Consider the following 22,514-nt stretch of genomic DNA (forward strand, 5'->3'; position numbering starts at 1 on the left):
GCTCCGGCAAGACCCAATTCTCCTCGTCCAAAGGGACTCAGAAGGAGCAAAGGAGCTCAGATTCCTGGCGGGCTCATTCTCGCCCCAAGAAAGCAACCGGAGGAACCGCTTCCAAGGCGGCTTCCTCATGACTTTCGGCCTCATCCCTCCGCATCCTCGGTCGGTGGCAGGCTCTCCCGCTTTTGCGACATTTGGCTGCCACAGGTCAAAGACCGGTGGGTAACAGACATTTTGTCTCACGGGTACAGGATAGAATTCAGTTCTCGTCCTCCGCCTCGGTTCTTCAGAACCTCCCCACATCCCGACCTTGCCCTTCTGCAAGCGGTGTGCTCACTAAAAGCAGAAGGAGTGGTGATCCCTGTTCCTCTGCAGGAACAAGGGCAAGGTTTTTACTCCAATCTCTTTGTGGTTCCAAAAAAGGTCGGCTCGTTTCGTCCTGTTCTGGACCTAAAGCTGCTCAACAAGCATGTGAACGCCAGGCGGTTCCGGATGGAATCCCTCCGCTCCGTCATTGCCTCAATGTCTCAAGGAGATTTCCTTGCATCAATAGACATCAAGGATGCTTATCTCCACGTGCCGATTGCTACAGAGCACCGTTTTCTACGTTTCGTGATAGGAGACGACCATCTCCAGTTCGTAGCTCTGCCATTTGGTCTGGCGACAGCCCCACGGGTTTTTACCAAGGTCATGGCGGCAGTGGTAGCAGTCTTGCATTCTCAGGGACATTCGGTGATCCCTTACTTAGACGATCTACTTGTCAAAGCACCCTCTCAAGAGGCATGCCAACACAGCCTGAATGTTGCGCTGGAGACTCTCCAGACTTTCGGGTGGATCATCAACTTTTCAAAGTCCAACCTGGCACCGACTCAATCACTAACGTATCTTGGCATGGAGTTTCATACTCTCTCAGCGATAGTGAAGCTTCCGCTGGACAAGCAGCGGTCATTACAGACAGGGGTGCAGTCTCTCCTTCAGAGTCAGTCGTATCCCTTAAGGCGCCTCATGCACTTCCTAGGGAAGATGGTGGCAGCAATGGAGGCAGTCCCGTTTGCGCAGTTTCATCTGCGTCCACTTCAATGGGACATTCTCCGCCAATGGGACGGGAAGACAACTTCCCTAGACAGGAAAGTCTCCCTCTCTCAGACGGCCAAGGACTCTCTGCAATGGTGGCTTCTTCCCACCTCATTATCACAGGGAAGATCATTCCTGCCCCCATCCTGGGCAGTGGTCACGACAGACGCGAGTCTGTCAGGGTGGGGAGCAGTTTTTCTCCACCACAGGGCTCAAGGGACGTGGACTCAGCAGGAGTCCACCCTTCAGATCAATGTTCTGGAAATCAGGGCAGTGTATCTTGCCCTATTAGCCTTCCAGCAGTGGCTGGAAGGAAAGCAGATCCGAATTCAGTCGGACAACTCCACAGCGGTGGCATACATCAACCACCAAGGAGGGACACGCAGTCGGCAAGCCTTCCAGGAAGTCAGGCAGATTTTGATGTGGGTGGAGTAAAGAGCATCCACCATATCAGCAGTTCACATCCCGGGCGTAGAAAACTGGGAAGCAGACTTCCTCAGTCACCAGGGCATGGACGCAGGGGAATGGTCCCTTCACCCGGACGTGTTTCAGGAAATCTGCCGCCGCTGGGGGGTGCCGGACGTCGACCTAATGGCGTCTCGGCACAACAACAAGGTCCCGACCTTCATAGTGCGGTCTCGCGATCAAAGAGCTCTGGCGGCAGACGCCTTAGTGCAAGATTGGTCGCAGTTCCGGCTCCCTTATGTGTTTCCACCTCTGGCACTCTTGCCCAGAGTGTTACGCAAGATCAGATCCGATTGCGGCCGCGTCATACTCGTCGCCCCAGACTGGCCGAGGAGGTCGTGGTACCCGGATCTGTGGCATCTCACGGTCGGCCAACCGTGGGCACTACCAGACCGTCCAGACTTACTGTCCCAAGGGCCGTTTTTCCATCGGAATTCTGCGGCCCTGAACCTGACTGTGTGGCCATTGAGTCCTGGATCCTAGCGTCTTCAGGATTACCCCAAGGGGTCGTGGCCACCATGAGACAGGCTAGGAAGTCCACTTCTGCTAAGATCTACCACAGAACGTGGAAGATTTTATTATCCTGGTGCTCTGCACAAGGAGTATCCCCCTGGCCGTTCGCGTTACCTGTCTTTCTTTCCTTCCTGCAATCTGGGTTGGAAAAGGGCTTGTCGCTCGGCTCCCTTAAAGGGCAAGTCTCGGCACTATCCGTGTTTTTTCAGAAGCGTCTAGCGCGACTTTCTCAGGTGCGCACGTTCCTGCAGGGGGTGTGTCATATCGTACCTCCGTACAGGCGGCCGTTAGATCCGTGGGATCTAAACAAGGTCCTTGTTGCTCTCCAGAAGCCGCCTTTCGAGCCCCTGAGGGATGTGTCACTTTCTCGACTCTCACAGAAAGTGGTCTTTCTAGTAGCGGTCACGTCTCTTCGGAGAGTGTCTGAACTAGCAGCGCTGTCATGCAAAGCTCCTTTCCTGGTGTTCCACCAGGACAAGGTAGTGCTGCGCCCCATTCAGGAGTTTCTCCCTAAGGTAGTATCCTCGTTTCATATTAATCAGGATATCTCCTTGCCTTCCTTTTATCCGCATGCAGTTCATCGGTATGAAAAGGATCTACATTTGTTGGATCTGGTGAGAGCACTCAGAATCTACATTTCCCGCACGGCGCCCCTGCGCCGCTCGGATGCACTCTTTGTCCTTGTCGCTGGTAAGCGCAAAGGGTCGCAGGCTTCCAAGGCCACCCTGGCTCGATGGATCAAAGAACCAATTCTTGAAGCCTACCGTTCTGCTGGGCTTCCGGTTCCATCAGGGCTGAAGGCCCATTCTACCAGAGCCGTGGGTGCGTCCTGGGCATTACGACACCAGGCTACGGCTCAACAGGTGTGCCAGGCAGCTACCTGGTCGAGTCTGCACACTTTCACCAAACATTATCAGGTGCATACCTATGCTTCGGCGGACGCCAGCCTAGGTAGAAGAGTCCTGCAGGCGGCAGTTGCCTCCCCGTAGGGGAGGGCTGTCTTTGCAGCTCTAACATGAGGTATTTCTTTACCCACCCAGGGACAGCTTTTGGACGTCCCAATCGTCTGGGTCTCCCAATGGAGCGCCGAAGAAGAAGGGAATTTTGTTACTTACCGTAAATTCCTTTTCTTCTAGCTCCTATTGGGAGACCCAGCACCCGCCCTGTTGTCCTTCGGGATTTTTGGTTGTTTTTCGGGTACACATGTTGTTCATGTTGAACGGTTTTCAGTTCTCCGACGTTACTTCGGAGTGAATTTGTTTAAACCAGTTATTGGCTTTCCTCCTTCTTGCTTTTGCACTAAAACTGGTGAGCCAGTGATCCCACTGGGGGTGTATAGCCAGAAGGGGAGGGGCCTTACACTTTTTAGTGTAATGCTTTGTGTGGCCTCCGGAGGCAGTGCTATACACCCAATCGTCTGGGTCTCCCAATAGGAGCTAGAAGAAAAGGAATTTACGGTAAGTAACAAAATTCCCTTCTTGTGTCTGTGCCCTCCTGGGGGGGCCGCACTAATATCTGCAGCAAGGACATAGCCAGTTTGGACTGCGCGAGCAAATCTCCAATACTCTCCCTGTGATCAAAGAACGATACCACTCACTCCCCATAGTAATGGAGGTTTATTGTCTGTGATGTGGGTACATAAAGATGATGGCAGCAGCAAAAGAGTCCGACCCTGCTACATTCAGCGCTGACCTGGACTTGTGAATAAACTTTATTTACACAGTCACATCCGCACACAGACAAATCCACCTGTAATAATGTTACGTTCATCTTCTCGAGCTTTTTACGGATGGAGGAAAACAGACACCGAAATATCAGCAAAAATTCTACTTTGAAAAGGAGAAAAATACTGAGATAAGAGAAACAAGTGATGAAATGAGGAAGCGCAGATGAATGATGTAAAAAAAAAAAAATAATAAATAAAATAATCAAATGTCTGAATGAGCCCTTAAAGGGATTGTCCACTATTCGGAGCACCTCTTCACAATTGCTATGGTACCTGTAAAATAACAGCCTGTCTGGTGTATTTATCGGGACTCACCTGATGTTATAGCACGTGAGCCCTGCAGGCAATCAGTGACTGCATCAATCCCCTCCTTCAGATGTAACATAGCGCAGTTATGAAGGGGCGGTCTGATTGGTGGACAGTTCCTCTAAGAACATAATGATCAGTCGGAGTAACCAGCTCAGACTCGTCATCTACAGACATAGACTATCGATAAAAGCGGAAGCTGTAAAGCAGGAGAGAGTCTGCTCAATATATACAGGAGCTCTCTCCCGGACAAAGCCCACAGAGGACGTCCCAATAACCACCCCAGCGGCTCTGCACCCAGTGTGCGTACATATGGGGGTCAGCCCCCGCACTGCAAACTGTCTCTGACACTAAGAAAGAGCCAACAGTTTAACAATCCAAAAGCTAACACAAGATAAACCATCCAAGCAATGTGTAACTGCAAGGCGTCACTTATCACACTCCAGAGCTGCACTCACTGTTCTGCTGATGTAGTCACTCTGTACATACATTACATTACTGATCCTGAGTTACCTCCTGTATTATACTCCAGAGCTGCACTCACTGTTCTGCTGATGTAGTCACTCTGTACATACATTATACGACTGATCCTGAGTTACATCCTGTATTATACTCCAGAGCTGCACTCACTGTTCTGCTGATGTAGTCACTCTGTACATACATTACTGATCCTGAGTTACCTCCTGTATTATACTCCAGAGCTGCACTCACTGTTCTGCTGATGTAGTCACTCTGTACATACATTATACGACTGATCCTGAGTTACATCCTGTATTATACTCCAGAGCTGCACTCACTGTTCTGCTGATGTAGTCACTCTGTACATATATTTTACTACTGATCCTGAGTTACATCCTGTATTATACTCCAGAGCTGCACTCTATTCTGCTGGTGGAGTCATTATGTACATATTTTACATTACTTATCTTGTATTATACTTCAGAGATGGACTCACTATTTTATTGGTGCATTCAGTATGTACTTACATGACTTATCCCAAGTAACATGCTGCATTACACCCCAGAGCTGTACTCACTACTCTGTTGGTGGAATCACTGTGCACATACATTACTTATACAGGGTGTAACTCAAGATCAGTACAGGATAAGTAATGTATGTACACAGTGACTATAGCAGCAGAATAGTGAGTGCAGCTCTGGAGTATAATACAGGAGGTAACTCAGGATCAGTGCAGGATAAGTAATGTATGTACACAGAGACTGTGCCAGCAGAATAGTGAGTGCAGCTCTGGAGTATAATACAGGAGGCACTGTACCGATCCTGAGTTACATCCTGTATTATACCCCAGAGCCGCACTCACTGTGTACATATATTACTTATCCTGACTTTCAACATGTATTATCCTCCAGAGCTGCACTCAATATTCTGCTGATGTACATGTGATTACTTATACAGGGTCTAACTCAGGATCAGTAATGTATGTAAACAGTGACTGCATCAGCAGAATAGTGAGTGCAGCTCTGGAGTATAATACAGGAGGTAACTCAGGATCTGTACAGGATAAGTAATGTATGTAAACAGTGACTGCATCAGCAGAATAGTGAGTGCAGCTCTGGGGTATAATGCAGGTTGTAACTCAGGAACAGTACAGTGCCTCCTGTATTATCCTGCAGAGCTGCACTCACTATTCTGCCGCTGCAATCACTATGTACATTAGTTATCCTTTACAGTGACTGCACCAGCAGAATAGGGAGTGCAGCTCTGGAGGATAATACAGTATGTATGGTTGGACCAGTGTTATCAAATACATGTATACCTCCAGCCGTACGCTGGTATGATGACATATTCTTGGGGGTAAAGTGCTCTTTTTAGGGATTTACTTGGTCACCGCTGCCCCTTTCAGTGTCCTGCATCAGAGCCTCGGGTAGCTCCAGCTCGCCCCCTGCAGGCGCACACTCACAAGCTATTTGGTATCACGATAGGCACACTGTCCCTGTGTGGTCGTCCTCCCTTCTCTGTGAGATGAAGCGTCTCCTATGATACAAGGTGTGATGGGCTGAGGCCGGACCCCCGGCGTCTCCCCACTATACACAGAGGTCCCTGGAAGAAGGGGGCGTCTTCCTCTCCTGCATCCTTCCACAATGGAGTCCATGTCACACAGGCGGGAAGCTCCGATCTCCATGATCCCGGCTCCTACAAGCAGCTGCTCCATCATCATCGCACGACTCAAGAGGAGGCCAAGTCACACGAGGTGGGCTAGATATATGGCCAGAGCAGTAAGCATTGCCGGCTGCCACCATATCACATCTGTGCCACACCAGCCGTTCAGCTCGTCTCATAGGAGGAGAGCAGAGCCGCGTCCACCGGCTCCATACAGGATGGACACGTGAACGACCGCATCAGCCACTTATCTATACACTCCATGTGGTAAACGTGCATACAAGGCAAGAAGCGGACCGGATCCCCAGCGACGAAATCCAGCATGCAGATCACACACCTGCGGAGACACAACACCACCCACCTGATGACACGAGCTACACCGATCCAACCGCCCAGTATTATAGCAGTTATATTCCTGTACATAAGGAGCAGTATTATAGTAGTTATATTCTTATACATAGGGGCAGTATTATAGTAGTTATATTCTTGTACATAGGGTCAGTATTATAGTAGTTATATTCTTGTACATAGGGGCAGTATTATAGTAGTTATATTCTTGTACATAGGGGCAGTATTATAGTAGTTATATTCTTTACATAGGGGCAGTATTATAGTAGTTATATTCTTGTACATAGGGGGCAGTATTATAGTAGTTATATTCTTGTACATATGGGCAGTATTATAGTAGTTATATTCTTGTACATAGGGGGCAGCATTATAGTAGTTATATTCTTGTACATATGGGCAGTATTATAGTAGTTATATTCTTGTACATAGGGTCAGTATTATAGTAGTTATATTCTTGTACATAGGGTCAGTATTATAGTAGTTATATTCTTGTACATAGGGTCAGTATTATAGTAGTTATATTCTTGTACATAGGGGCAGTATTATAGTAGTTATTTTCTTGTACATAGGGAGCAGTATTATAGTAGTTATATTCTTGTACATATGGGCAGCATTATAGTAGTTATATTCTTGTACATAGGGTCAGTATTATAGTAGTTATATTCTTGTACATAGGGTCAGTATTATAGTAGTTATATTCTTGTACATAGGAGCAGTATTATAGTAGTTATATTCTTGTACATAGGGTCAGTATTATAGTAGTTATATTCTTGTATATAGGGGCAGTATTATAGTAGTTATATTCCCTGTACATAGGAGCAGTATTATAGCAGTTATATTCTTGTAGATAGGGGCAGTATTATATAGTAGTTATATTCTTGTACATAGGGGGCAGTATTATAGTAGTTATATTCTTGTACATAGGGGCAGTATTATAGTAGTTATATTCTTGTACATAGGAGCAGTATTATAGTAGTTATATTCTTGTACATAGGGTCAGTATTATAGTAGTTTTATTCTTGTACATAGGGGGCAGTATTATAGTAGTTATATTCCCTGTACATAGGAGCAGTATTATAGCAGTTATATTCTTGTACATAGGGGCAGTATTATATAGTAGTTATATTCTTGTACATAGGGGCAGTATTATAGTAGTTATATTCTTGTACATAGGGGCAGTATTATAGTAGCTATACTCTTGTAAATAGGAGGCAGTATTATAGTAGTTATATTCTTGTACATAGGGGCAGTATTATAGTAGTTTTATTCTTGTACATAGGGGGCAGTATTATAGTAGTTATATTCTTGTGCCTAGGGGCAGTATTATAGTAGTTATATTCCCTGTACATAGGGGGCAGTATTATAGTAGTTATAGTCTTGTGCCTAGGGGCCGTATTATAGTAGTTATATTCTTGTACACAGGAGCATTATTATAGTAGTTATATTCTTGTACATAGGAGCAGTATTATAGCAGTTATATTCTTGTACATAGGAGCATTATTATAGTAGTTATATTCTTGTACATAGGGGGCAGTATTATAGTAGTTATATTCTTGTACACAGGAGCATTATTATAGCAGTTATATTCTTGTACAATGGGGGCAGTATTATAGTAGTTATATTTTAGTGCATAGGGGCAGTATTATAGTAGTAGTAGTTATGACATTTACGGTAGTATCACTCACTCTTTTGGTTTCTTCTCGGACAGCTCGGACCCTGGATCATATCGTCCTTTAGGTAGGTGTTGTATGAGGCCGATCCTTTGTGCGATCCACACCTGCTCTTCCTCGGTCAGCTGAGTGGCGAGGCGGGTCTGGCTGGGTGTGGGGTGGTAGACAGGGACCGGCTCTCGCTCCTAAATGTAAAGGTAATAAACCAAATCTTACAGGGGATAAGATCTGAGAAGTGTAGAGTGAGGTCTGGAGACTGGGCCTGTTTAATAAGACCCTCGGATATGTTAAGATTCCTGTTACCTGAAATCTCCCCCCAAACCTCAGCATCCAGTCCCCGGGAAGGTTCGTGTGCGGCTCATTGCTTCCCCCTCGGCTTTTACCTCAGCCGCGCTCGTCCTCCATCTATAGACTACGGTCCTCAGCACTGATACATATGCATAGCATACAAGTTAGCAAAGTCTTTAGGGGCACCATGCACAGCGCCCCTGCCTATCATATTCCAATTAACCCATTGATGAGGCCGAGGTGTCTTGCAGCTGCCTTTAACTCCTTCCCAATATGTGACATACATGAAGCCTACACATCTATGTTAAACATCCAGACCCTGCCTCTAAGAGCAGTGATCAGAGTTACCTCCGATCACTGCTGTTTAAAGGGGCTTTCACTGTAGGACCCCAGCTGCCAGTGGTTAGGAGCAGCATTGAAATGGTTAAAGATGCTGTCTGCCACTAAGATGCTACAGCCCAGAGTAAAATACAGAAAACCTTAAACGCACTGATGCCATTACACTCATGACACTGTTATGTCATTGTGAACGCTGCACCTAATCAGCAGCCATTGACCGGCTGCAGCAGCATTCAGATGAGCTTAAAGGGCATATTATCATTACAGGACTACTTGGCATGCTGCAGGTAGTCCAGTATATTCATGAGCTCTGTATAACTGCTAGATCTGCAGCAGAGAAAACAATGATTTTATTAAAATGACAGCAAACAGCACAGTAAGTGACACATGGCTGGAATCAGGATTTCTGTTGCTACTGTATGCTTCTGTCAGATGGGGGGAGCAGAAACCTGGTGACAGATTCCCAAAATATATATTATATACACACACACCGCTCAAAAAAATAAAGGGAACACTTAAACAACAGAATGGTATTTTAGTGCTCCCTTTATTTTCTTTTAAGCAGAAATTATATATATATATATATATATACATATACATATATATACATACATATATATATATATATATATATATATATATATATATATATACATATACATACATATACATATATATACATACATATATATATATATATATATATATATATATATATATATATACATATATATACATACATATATATATATATATATATATATACATATACATATATATACATACATATATATATATATATATATATATATATACATATACATATATATACATACATATATATATATATATATATATATATATATATATATATACACACACACACACACACACTCATATATAAATAGTCCATCCAGGGGTTTACGGCATTTAATATGCCTAAACTGAGAGCAGCATGATGTAGAGGAAGAGACACTGATTCCAGCGATGTGTCACTCTTTGTGCTACTTGCTGCAGTTTTGATTATCACTTAGATGACATGTAAGGCTACGTTCACACACTGCGTTTTTTTGACGCTGCGTTTGTGCGTTTTTGCGGCAAAAACCACACAAAAACTCACCCGCGTCAAAAAAACGCGGCCAAAAACGTTTTTGCCGCGATTTGGTGCGTTTTTGCTCACTGCGTCTTTATGCGTTTTTTATCAGTTAACAAAAAAAAAAAAGGTCTGATGTCATTTCCTTCTTCAATATGTTCTTCATTCTCCACTAGTGTATGCAGGAGAGCAGACAGCTGCAGAACTACAAGGCTCAGCATGCTCTATCCAATAGTGTATGCAGGAGAGCAGACAGCAGCTGCAGAACTACAAGGCTCAGCATCCTCCATCCAATAGTGTATGCAGGAGAGCAGACAGCAGCTGTCGAACTACAAGGCTCAGCATCCTCCATCCAATAGTGTATGCAGGAGAGCAGACAGCAGCTGCAGAACTACAAGGCTCAGCATCCTCCATCCAATAGTGTATGCAGGAGAGCAGACAGCAGCTGCAGAACTACAAGGCTCAGCATCCTCCATCCAATAGTGTATGCAGGAGAGCAGACAGCAGCTATCGAACTACAAGGCTCAGCATCCTCCATCCAATAGTGTATGCAGGAGAGCAGACAGCAGCTGCAGAACTACAAGGCTCAGCATCCTCCTTCCAGGACTGTATGCAGGATTTCTTTGCCCCCCCAAACAAACAAAATGACATGGGCTTCGCCATATTTTTGTATGCTAGCCAGGTACAGCAGGCAGGTATGGGCTGCCCCCAACCCCCAGCTGCCTATTTGTACCCGGCTGGGAACCAAAAATATAGAGAAGCCCTTTTTTTTAATTATTTCATGAATTTCATGAAATAATTAAAAAATAAAATAAAATAATGACGCGAGCTTCGCCTAATTTTTGTGTCCAGCCAGGTACAACTAAGCAGCTGGGGATTGGAATCCACAGTGCAGGGTGCCCATGCTTTCTGGGCACCCCCGCTGCGAATTGCAGTCCGCAGCCACCCCAGTAAATGGCGCTTTCATAGAAGCGCCATCTTCTGGCGCTGTATCCAACTCTTCCAGCTGCCCTGATGCCGGGTGGCTCACTGGGTAATAATGGGGTTAGGGCTAGCTGTATATTATCAGCTGGCCCTAAGCCCGAAATTCATGGTGTCACGCCAATATGAGACATGGCCACCATGAATTTCTAGTAAAGATAAAAAAACCACAACACACAGAAGAAGGGAATTTTGTTTACTTACCGTAAATTCCTTTTCTTCTAGCTCCAATTGGGAGACCCAGACAATTGGGTGTATAGCTACTGCCTCCGGAGGCCACACAAAGCACTACACTCAAAAGTGTAAGGCCCCTCCCCTTCTGGCTATACACCCCCCCGTGGGATCACGGGCTCCTCAGTTTTAGTGCAAAAGCAAGAAGGAAGAAAGCCAATAACTGTTTTAAATACAAATTCAACCCGAGAAACAACCTCGGAGAACTGAACTGTTCAACATGAACAACATGTGCACCCGAAAAAAACAAACTTCCTAAGAAACAGGGCGGGTGCTGGGTCTCCCAATTGGAGCTAGAAGAAAAGGAATTTACGGTAAGTAAACAAAATTCCCTTCTTCTTTGTCGCTCCTAATTGGGAGACCCAGACAATTGGGACGTCCAAAAGCAGTCCCTGGGTGGGTAAAAGAATACCTCGTGATAGGGCCGTCAAACAGCCCTTTCCTACAGGTGAGCCACCGCCGCCTGAAGGACTTGTCTACCTAGGCCGGCATCCGCCGAAGCGTAGGTATGCACCTGATAATGCTTGGTAAAAGTGTGCAGACTCGACCAGGTAGCCGCCTGGCACACCTGCTGAGCCGTAGCCTGGTGCCGTAATGCCCAGGACGCACCCACGGCTCTGGTAGAATGGGCCTTCAGTCCTGATGGAATCGGAAGCCCAGCAGAACGGTAGGTGTGAAGAATTGGTTCCTTGATCCAACGCGCAAGGGTGGATTTGGAAGCTTGTGACCCTTTACGCTGACCAGCGACAAGGAGAAAGAGTGCATCCGAGCGGCGCAGAGGCGCCGTGCGGGAAATGTAGATCCTGAGTGCTCTCACCAGATCCAATAAATGCAAACCTTTTTCAAATTGGTGAACTGGATGCGGACACAAAGACGGTAAAGTGATATCTTGATTGAGATGAAAGGAAGATACCACCTTGGGAAGAAATTCTGGAATTGGACGCAGAACTACCTTGTCCTGGTGAAACACCAGGAATGGAGATCTGCATGATAACGCCGCCAGCTCGGACACTCTCCGAAGAGACGTGACCGCCACTAGAAAGGCCACTTTCTGTGAAAGACGAGAAAGGGAAACCTCCTTCATAGGCTCGAAAGGCGGCTTCTGGAGAGCAATTAGAACCTTGTTCAGGTCCCAGGGCTCCAACGGCCGCTTGTAAGGGGGGACGATATGACAAACCCCTTGCAGGAACGTGCGTACCTGAGGAAGTCGCGCCAGGCGTTTCTGAAAAAATACGGATAGCGCGGAGACTTGACCCTTAAGGGAGCCAAGCGACAAACCTTTTTCCAACCCAGACTGCAGGAAGGAAAGAAAAGTAGGCAATGCAAAAGGCCAGGGAGAAACTCCCTGAGCAGAGCACCAAGATAGGAATATCCTCCACGTCCTGTGGTAGATCTTGGCGGAGGATGGCTTCCTAGCCTGTCTCATGGTGGCAACCACTTCATGAGATAAACCTGAGGCCGCTAGGATCAAGGACTCAATGGCCACACAGTCAGGTTCAGGGCCGCAGAATTCAGATGGAAAAACGGCCCTTGAGACAGCAAGTCTGGACGGTCTGGTAGCGCCCACGGTTGGCCTACCGTGAGGTGCCACAGATCCGGGTACCACGACCTCCTTGGCCAGTCTGGAGCGACGAGAATGGCGCGGCGGCAGTCGGACCTGATTTTGCGGAGCACTCTGGGCAACAATGCCAGAGGTGGGAACACATACGGTAGCCGGAACTGCGACCAATCTTGAACTAAGGCGTCTGCCGCCAGAGCTCGGTGATCGTGAGACCGTGCCATGAAAACCGGGACCTTGTTGTTGTGCCGTGACGCCATCAGGTCGACGTCCGGCATCCCCCAGCGGCGACAGATCTCCTGAAACACGTCCGGGTGAAGTGACCATTCCCCTGCGTCCATGCCCTGGCGACTGAGAAAGTCTGCTTCCCAGTTTTCTACGCCTGGGATGTGAACTGCGGATATGGTGGATGCCGTGTCTTCCACCCACGTCAGAATCCGCCGGACTTCCTGGAAGGCTTGCCGACTGCGTGTTACCCCTTGGTGGTTGATGTATGCCACCGCTGTGGAGTTGTCCGACTGAATTCGGATCTGCTTGCCTTCCAGCCACTGTTGGAAGGCTTGTAGGGCAAGATAGACTGCTCTGATCTCCAGAACATTGATCTGAAGGGTGGACTCTTTCCGAGTCCACGTACCTTGAGCCCTGTGGTGGAGAAACACTGCTCCCCACCCTGATAGACTCGCATCTGTCGTGACCACCGCCCAGGATGGGGGTAGGAACGACTTTCCTTTTGACAATGAGGTGGGAAGAAGCCACCACCGGAGAGATTCCTTGGCTGCCTGAGAGAGGGAAACCTCCCTGTCGAGGGACGTCGACTTCCCGTCCCATTGGCGGAGAATGTCCCATTGTAGTGGACGCAGATGAAACTGCGCAAAAGGAACTGCTTCCATTGCTGCTACCATCTTCCCTAGGAAGTGCATGAGGCGCCTCAAGGGGTGCGACTGGCCCTGAAGGAGAGATTGCACCCCTATCTGTAGCGAGCACTGTTTGTCCAGTGGAAGTTTCACTATCGCTGAGAGAGTATGAAACTCCATGCCAAGATATGTTTGTGATTGGGTCGGGGTTAGATTTGACTTTGAAAAGTTGATAATCCACCCGAAACTCTGGAGAGTCTTCAGTGCCACGTTCAGGCTGTGTTGGCATGCTTCTTGAGAGGGTGCCTTGATAAGTAGATCGTCCAAATACGGGATCACGGAGTGACCTTGCGAGTGCAGGGCTGCTACTACTGCTGCCATGACCTTGGTGAAGACCCGAGGGGCTGTCGCCAGCCCGAAAGGTAGAGCTACGAACTGCAGGTGTTCGCTTCCTATAACGAAGCGTAGAAAACGCTGATGCTCTGGCGCAATTGGCACGTGGAGATAAGCATCCTTGATGTCTATTGATGCTAGGAAATCTCCTTGAGACATTGAGGCGATAACGGAGCGGAGAGATTCCATCCGGAACCTCCTGGTTTTTACGTGTTTGTTGAGCAGCTTTAGATCCAGGACGGGACGGAACGACCAGTCTTTCTTTGGCACCACAAACAAATTGGAGTAAAAACCGTGACCTTGTTCCTGAAGAGGAACAGAAGTCACCACTCCTTCCGCCTTTAGAGCGGACACCGCTTGTAGCAGAGCATCGGCTCGGTCGGGCGGTGGAGAAGTTCTGAAGAAGCGAGATGGAGGACGAGAGCTGAACTCTATCCTGTATCCGTGAGACAGAATGTCTCTCACCCAACGGTCTTTGACCTGTGACAGCAAAATGTCGCCAAAGCGGGAGAGCCTGCCACCGACCAAGGATGCGGAGAGAGGAGGCTGAGAGTCATGAGGAAGCCGTCTTGGTAACGGTTCTTCCGGCTGGCTTTTTTGGGCGTGATTGAGTCCGCCAAGAATCTGAGCCCCTCTGATCCTTTTGAGTCCTTTTGGACGAGTAGAATTGGGACCTGCCTGAGCCTCGAAAGGACCGAAAACCAGACTGTCCCCTCCTCTGTTGGGGTTTGTTTTGTCTGGGCTGAGGTAAGGATGAATCCTTACCCTTGGAGTGTTTAATGATTTCATCCAAATGCTCACCAAACAATCGGTCACGAGAAAAAGGCAAACTGGTTAAGCACTTCTTGGAAGAAGAATCTGCCTTCCATTCTCTCAACCACAGGGCTCTGCGTAAAACCACAGAGTTGGCTGACGCCACCGCCGTACGGCTCGTAGAGTCTAGGACAGCATTAATCGCGTAAGACGCGAATGCAGACATTTGAGAGGTCAAGGGTGCCACCTGCGGAGCAGATGTACGTGTGACCGTGTCAATCTGTGTAAGACCAGCTGAAATAGCTTGGAGTGCCCATACGGCAGCGAATGCTGGCGCCAACGACGCTCCAATCGCTTCATAGATGGATTTTAACCAGAGCTCCATCTGTCTGTCAGTGGCATCTTTAAGTGCCGCCCCATCTTCCACTGCAACTAGAGATCTGGCTGCAAGCCTGGAGATTGGAGGGTCCACCTTGGGACACTGTGTCCAGCCCTTGACCACGTCAGGGGGAAAAGGATAGCGTGTATCTTTAAGCCGTTTGGAAAAACGCTTATTTGGATAAACGTGGTGTTTCTGGATTGCGTCTCTAAAGTCAGAGTGGTCCAGAAAAGTGCTTAATTTACGCTTGGGATACCTGAAATGGAATTTCTCCTGCTGTGAAGCTGCCTCCTCCGCAGGAAGAGCTGGTGGAGAAATGTCTAACATCCTATTGATGGACGCTATAAGATCATTCACTATGGCGTCACCATCCGGGGTATCTAAATTGAGAGCGGCCCCAGCATCAGACTCCTGATCAGTTACATCCGCCTCATCATACAGAGAGTCCTGCTGGGACCCTGACCAGTGTGATGAAGTTGAGGGTCGCTCATAGCGAGCCCGCTTAGGTTGTCTGGGACTGTCGTCCGAGTCAGAGCCGTCACCCTGGGGTGCATGTGACACCCCCGGAGCTAGGAAGTGGTCCAGCTGAGGGGGACAAGGTGGCAATGAATCAACAGTGCCCATGGTCTGAGTTACTGGTCTAGACTGCAATGTTTCAAGAATTTTAGACATAGTCATAGACAATCTGTCAGCAAAAGCTGCAAACTCCGTCCCTGTCACCTGGACAGTATTCACAGGTGGTTCTCCCTGGGTCACCTCTAGCAGCGGCCCCGGCTGAGCAATTGCCACAGGGGCCGAGCACTGCACACAATGGGGGTCAGTGGAACCTGCCGGTAGAGTAGCCCCACATGCGGTACAAGCAGCATATAAAGTCCGTGCCTTGGCACTTTTGCTTTTTGCGGACGACATGCTGTTGTCTCCTTGAGAAATCTAAGGAGGGTATATAGCAGAAAATCACCAGCGACTGTACAGTGCAAAGTATTGCCAGCACAAAATACAAAGTACACTATGGCACAAGTGGGGGAGAGCCCTTGAGGGCTGCTTACCGCCCGCTGAAAAGCGGGTGTGAGGTCGTAGAATCCCGTGTCTGGGTCTCCCAGCCTCCCCTCCGCAGTTCAGCGTGCAGGCAGGAATGGCTGCCGGCGTCCTGTGAAGAGGGGCGGACCGTGGGCGTCACAAACAAAAGTGCGGGAAACTGCGTCCCACTGTGCCTAGTGTGAGGGCTGGAGTATGTAAAACAGACTCCAGCTCTTAGCGCTGCTGGTCTGTACAGCGTCCCGCCCTCCTCCTGACTGGCAGGTCTGGGGGCGGGAACGATACGAACCAGGCCGCAAAAGCCGGGGACTGTAGTAATCTAGCGCGGCCGTCATATATGCACGGCCAGCGCGGAAGTCCCCGGCGCACCACAAATCCCAGCCGCGACGCAGTAAAAACTGACCCCCGCGGCCGGATCGGCCGATCGTATTAAGTCACCTCACTCAGCAGAGCTGTAGTGAGTAACGGCACAAGCGCAGCAGCGCTGTTTACCCCGGCGCACTAACACACCCAGCAATGCTGCAGTGTGCGTGCGGTAAGCACGGGGACACGGAGTACCTTGATGGAGCAGGGTCCTGTCCCTGAGGAAACTCCGCTCCGTATCCAGCAGATCCTCCAGGGGCTGTGGATGGAGCACGGCCTCAGTGCCCAGAGACCGGTAAAGTCCCACTTCACCCAGAGCCCTAATGGGGATGGGGAAGGAATCAGCATGTGGGCTCCAGCCTCCGTACCCGCAATGGGTACCTCAACCTTAACAAACACCGCCGACATAAAGTGGGGTGAGAAGGGAGCATGCTGGGGGCCCTAGTATGGGCCCTCTTTTCTTCCATCCGACATAGTCAGCAGCTGCTGCTGACTAAACAGTGGAGCTATGCGTGCGTGTCTGACCTCCTTCGCACAAAGCAAAAACTGAGGAGCCCGTGATCCCACTGGGGGTGTATAGCCAGAAGGGGAGGGGCCTTACACTTTTGAGTGTAGTGCTTTGTGTGGCCTCCGGAGGCAGTAGCTATACACCCAATTGTCTGGGTCTCCCAATTAGGAGCGACAAAGAAAATATTTTTATTAGAAATAAAACACAACACAATTAGTGACTCCATCTTTATTGAAATAAAGAACCCCCCTCCGCAGTAATCCTGGGTCAAGGGTCCCGCGCCGTCCAATCCGGATCCAATATCATCTGATCGGTTTGCTGGAAGGCAAAGCGATCAGATGATGTGTCAGGACCAAGTGCATGAATCACATCACACAGCAGCTGATTGTATAAATGGCTTTTATACAATCAGCTGATGCATCGGTGAAAAAAAAAAAAAAATACTCACTTATGTGCATATTACCGGCAGCTCCTGGAGCGGAGTCTGATCCTGTCCGATCACTGCAGCAGCTGCCGGTAATCAGGGATGAAGTCTCCCGACGCATCCGCTGATAGGTTAAACCGGCCGGCCGCTGGCGTCAGCCCGAGACTTACGATAGCTGACGCGTCAGGTGACTGCATCATGTGATCCATCGCCAGGTCCTGCATCCTGCAGGCATACGTACCCGGGGAGACTGCACACACCCGGAGCGGCAGTACCGGGAGGAGGAGCTGGGAGCGGGCATGGCACCGGGAGTCTGCAGACAGGTGAGTATGACTTTTTTTTTTTCAACTGTTCACTTTTGTTTTCGCAGCCGCTTCCACCTCCCGCCCAGACATGGCGCTGCACGGCAGCTGACATGCTCAGGATGGGAGGTGGAAGCGGCAGTGACGGTACCGGGAGGATTTACGCTTCTGTGTTTACTGACAGAAGGAATCCTCTTCCTGTACACGTCACTTTACTACCCACCTCCTGCGTTTATAGCTGCGCTTTTGGTCTTAGAAACGCACCAAAACGCACCTATTTGCATTTCTCATTGCGTCTTTCAACATCCCATTGCACTCAATGGATGAAAAGCGCAGTGAAAAACGCGGGAATAATTGACATGCTGCGTTTTTGTGACACCACAAAAACGCAGCTGAAAAAAAAACCGCTGTGTGCAGACAGCAAAAATGAAAACTGACAGACTTTGCTGGGGAAGCAAAGTCATGCAGTTTTCTGAGCAAAAACGCCGCGAAAAACGCACTGTGTGAACTTACCCTAAAACCGCCTATAGTGCTCTGTATTCATGAGCTCTATTTAACCCACTCCAGATTACCAGCTTTCTGCCTATGCACAGTGTACAAAAAATGTGGCCAATCAATGGTGTGGGCAGGGTTACACAGAGCTCAGCGTTCAGAGAATTGGTAGATCTGCAGCAGAAAAAAACTGTGATTTTCTCAAAACTGCAACACGTAATCCAGTAGGTGACACACTGCTGTAATCAGAGTCTCTGTGGCTACATTCTGCTGCACTCAGATGGGGGAGCAAAAACCAGGTGATAAGATTCTCTTTAAATGGTGCTCTCAACCTCTGATTTCCTCTGCAGTTGGGGGGGCGTATTGTATTGAAAGGCCTCGCTGCCTCCCTGTTGGTATATAGTAGCATTGACCAAGCAATCAGATGACAGCATAAAGTTACGTAACATAAAAATAAACTATAATATATATATATATATATTATATATACACACACACACATACACATACATACACACAAAGTTATAATATATATATATATATATATATATATATATATATATATAAAATATATTATTAATATATTAATACTTATTATTATTGATAATACATGCATATTAATAATAATTATATACATATAAAATAATATTTCTTTTTTAATATTATTTATTTTTAAAGGGTTTGGACCAAAAGTTAAAGTGCGGCTTGTCCAGAACCCACACACTAAGGGATGGATAAGAAGCGATGGCGCAGGCAGGGTCCACTCCATATTTTTGCGCCCCCCCTCTCTGCCTTTTGGGTGTCACAGCAGAGTCAGAGAGAGTCCAGCTCACCGATCGCTGAAGGCCGGTAACTGGACCGCGCTGGATCTCCTTTTCTAGTCACAGCGGAGTGGTACGAGAGCTCAGAGGCCGGACATAAAAACTAAAAAACCCACGGCGTCTACGTCCGGCTGCTGAGCTCCACCATAGGTCCTCAGCCGTAACACAGACCATCACTACGGGCAGAGGAGGAACAGCAAAAATATGGAAAAGCAACAGGAAAAAACCCCAAGTATTTGTGCCGCCCCCATGTCAGCAGCCGAGCTGCTCGGATCTGGATCCGCGGTGGCTCGAGAGGCGTCCGGACTCGGGGGTTGTGCGGCCACTCAAATGAAGGGGGGTATTAACAGGGGGGTTGTATATTTGAAGTTCGTGATGCCACCCCTGGTGTGTGGTAAGGTGGAGTACCACCGCTGAGGCTGGGAGTACCCGGGGGCGATGGAGCGGACAGCTAGGTGTTTAACCCCTCCACGGGTAGGGGGGATGCCCCGGGACTCGGTGATGGTGTTGGGTGTGAAGGGGTCACTTTCGTACTCCCTCAGTCCAATCACGCTGACACTGACAACTAGGTAAACCAAAGCTCTGGACACCGCTGAGGGGAGCACGTTTGGGTCCCGTTCCCTCTGGTGTTGCCTGTTGACCTGTGACCTCTCTCTTGGCACCTTGCTCTCTTCTAGTTGGTCCCTTTAGTGTAGAACTAGTCAGGTCCCGCTCCCCAGTGTGGCTAACGGAGTGAGCTTGCTCTCAGGGTTCACACTTGGGATTTTCTGGACCATTTTAGTGGAAAGTCCTATCCCCCTAGTACCCCGATTTTGGAGCGGGTGGAGAGGGGATCTTGAAGGCTCCATTCTCGTCGGGTCAATTGTCAGGTTGCCTGAAGCTATTCCCTGACCTAGGGTCCACGTACCCCGTCGTGCCCTGGTCCCAGCCTGGTGATGGTACAAGGCCGCCGTCGGCTGTCCTCCTCGACAGTTCCGTGCCCCTTGTCACAATCCCCTGCGACCGGGGGTCCAGCTCCTTCTAGGCCCAGACCAACGTCTGCTACCTAGTACTTCCAAGGAGCCCGGCTCCTGACCTCCTCTCTCCTTCACTTCACTGACACTCCTGACCTCCCCTTACAAACCCCCCCAAGTGGGCAACACTATTCCACTCAGGCCGTCCACTGGTGTGTCTAGTGGGTGTGGTGCACAGTGTTCCTAGGATTTTTGATTGGCTGATATTGGCAACACCGTTAGTTGGGGACGCGTAACAAAGGAGGAGGAGGATATTGCACGGAGGGGCAGATTGCACAATACCCTGTGACCACCTGATAGGCCAGGAATGTCACATTTTCAATTGTCAAAACGCTTAATTTTCCAATATCTGTCACATAAACAGCACTTTTATTAGTGTGATGACCCCCTTTAAATCCACCCCTCCCCCATATCCTCCGTTTCAAGAAGAAATAAAATAAAGGGGGTAAAAATGAAAACTGTCCCTGACAGGAAGGGGTTAATAAGTAGTATCAGACCCACAGTGTATGAGGAGGTGAGAGCAGCAGATAGCACACTGACAGATGATGGTCTGCAGCCCCCTATGATGAGGATGGAGGGGGCGGTCACCTGGTATGGCGGCGGGGGCTCCCCGGGCAGGCTGGCACCGTCTGAGTCGTTGAGCAGGGACAGATCATCTGCAGTCTGCGAGGACAGACAGTTCCCCATCCCCCAATCCCGGGGCTCCCCGCACCCCACGGCTCCAGCTCCGGGCTGTTTACACTCACTTCCGGGAAGTCTGTGCGTTTAGCTGAAACAATAAACTACATCTCCCGACAGGCTCCTGTGCTACGCTATTTGGTGACGTCATCACTCTGCGCAGCACTGAGCACGTGATCAGGATATTATGGAGTCACGTGGTCTAAATTCTAGTTCCTCGACAAAGAAGGAGCAAAAATTCTCATGCATGGCGCGTTACCGTCCTGATTACAGATGTGGTACTACAACTCCCAGCATGCCCTAAAAGGATATCTTATAGACATAGAATGTCAGTGCATGCTGGGAGCTGTAGTTCTCCCAGCTGGCTGATTTGTAAAAAAAAACCACAGGATTTTTTATTTAATGCGTTTTATTTTTAATCTATTATGTTTTTATCTTTTTTTGTTATTTTCATGTGCAGGGTTTGGGGGTCTTCAGAGGCTTTTGGATTTTTCATCTATTGGGACTTTCTAACGATTCCCCAAATTTTGTGCACAGATTACCTCCAGCCGCCTCTATTCCTGGTGGAATTTTCTGTACTAGAATGTTTTTTATTTTTTAAATTTTTTTGTGCAAATTTGACTATTTTTGCAGAATATGTGACCTCTTTTTGTACTAAAAATTATCAAAAATTGTGAAAAAGAAAAAAATAACTAAAAAGCCTTATTTTATCTTGCACAAAATTCACAAACCACTTGCTACATTGTTAAGAATTTGCTGCAAACAATGTGAACGAGCACCACAAGACACAAACATAAGGGTTGATTCATTCAGGGACATAGTTTCAAAGAAAACTCCAAAAATGGGCCAGGCAAAATTGTTGGCACCTTTCCAAAATTGTGCGTAAGCAACTTTGTTTCAGGCTTTTGATTCTCATGCAAACTCACCTATGGCAAATAACAGGTGTGGGCAATATGAAGATCACACCTGAAACCAGAAAAAAAGGGGAGAAGTTGACTCAATCTTTGCAGTGTGTGTGTGTGTGTGTGTGTGTGTGCGTGTGCGTGTGTGTGCGCCACAGTAAGCATGGAGAACAGAAAGAGAAGAGAATAGTATGAGGATTTGAGAACCAAAACTGTTGAAAAATATCAACGATCTCAAGGTTACAAGTCCATCTCCAGAGATCTTGATGTTCCTTTATCCACAGTGTGCAACATAATCAAGAAGTTTACAACCCAAGGCACTGTAGCTAATCTCCCTGGACGGTAGAGAATAACATATGGAAGGTTGCAACACAGGATAGTCCGTATGGTGGCTATGCAACTACAATCAAGGCCTAAATAACTTCATGCTGTCCTGCAGACTCAGGTGGCATCAGTGTCAGTGCATATTGTCCGCTCATAGTTGACTAAATTGAATCACTATGGGTGAGACCCAGGAGGACCCCACTGCTGACACAGAGAGTGAAAAAAGATAGACTGCAGTTTGCCAAAATGTCTGTGAGTAACCAAAATCGTTCTGGGAAAGTGTCTTGTGGACAAATGAGACCAAGATAGAGCTTTGTGGTAAAGCACATCACTCTATTATTTACCAGAAACGGGATTAGGCCTATAAAGTAAAGAACACAGCACCTGCAGTCACACATGGTGGAGGTCAGAGATGTTATGGGGTTGTATTGCTGCCTCTCACACTGGGAGCCCTGACTGTGCGCAAGATATCATGAAATCTGAAGATTACCAATGGACTTTTGGTGGTAATGTAGTGCCCAATGCCAGATTCTGGTGTTGTGTCCTAGGTCATGGGTCAATGA

At 48.0% G+C, this 22,514-nt stretch overlaps 1 protein-coding gene across 1 annotated transcript; it reads right to left on the bottom strand.

Moving 5' to 3' along the window:
- Window positions 1-3,650: 3,650 nt before the first annotated feature.
- On the bottom strand, window positions 3,651-20,817 carry LOC142304326 (RING finger protein 11-like). The gene is made up of 3 exons (XM_075346603.1): window positions 20,636-20,817; window positions 8,236-8,405; window positions 3,651-6,539 (listed from the first exon to the last, which is right to left on the bottom strand). Exons 1-3 carry the CDS (start codon window positions 20,732-20,734, stop codon window positions 6,368-6,370), a joined length of 441 nt encoding a protein of 146 aa, XP_075202718.1. The 5' UTR covers window positions 20,735-20,817; the 3' UTR covers window positions 3,651-6,367.
- Between the last annotated feature and the right edge of the window lie 1,697 nt (window positions 20,818-22,514).

Source organism: Anomaloglossus baeobatrachus, chromosome 4 (assembly GCF_048569485.1).
Source record: "Anomaloglossus baeobatrachus isolate aAnoBae1 chromosome 4, aAnoBae1.hap1, whole genome shotgun sequence".
NCBI classification, from domain to species: domain Eukaryota; kingdom Metazoa; phylum Chordata; class Amphibia; order Anura; family Aromobatidae; genus Anomaloglossus; species Anomaloglossus baeobatrachus.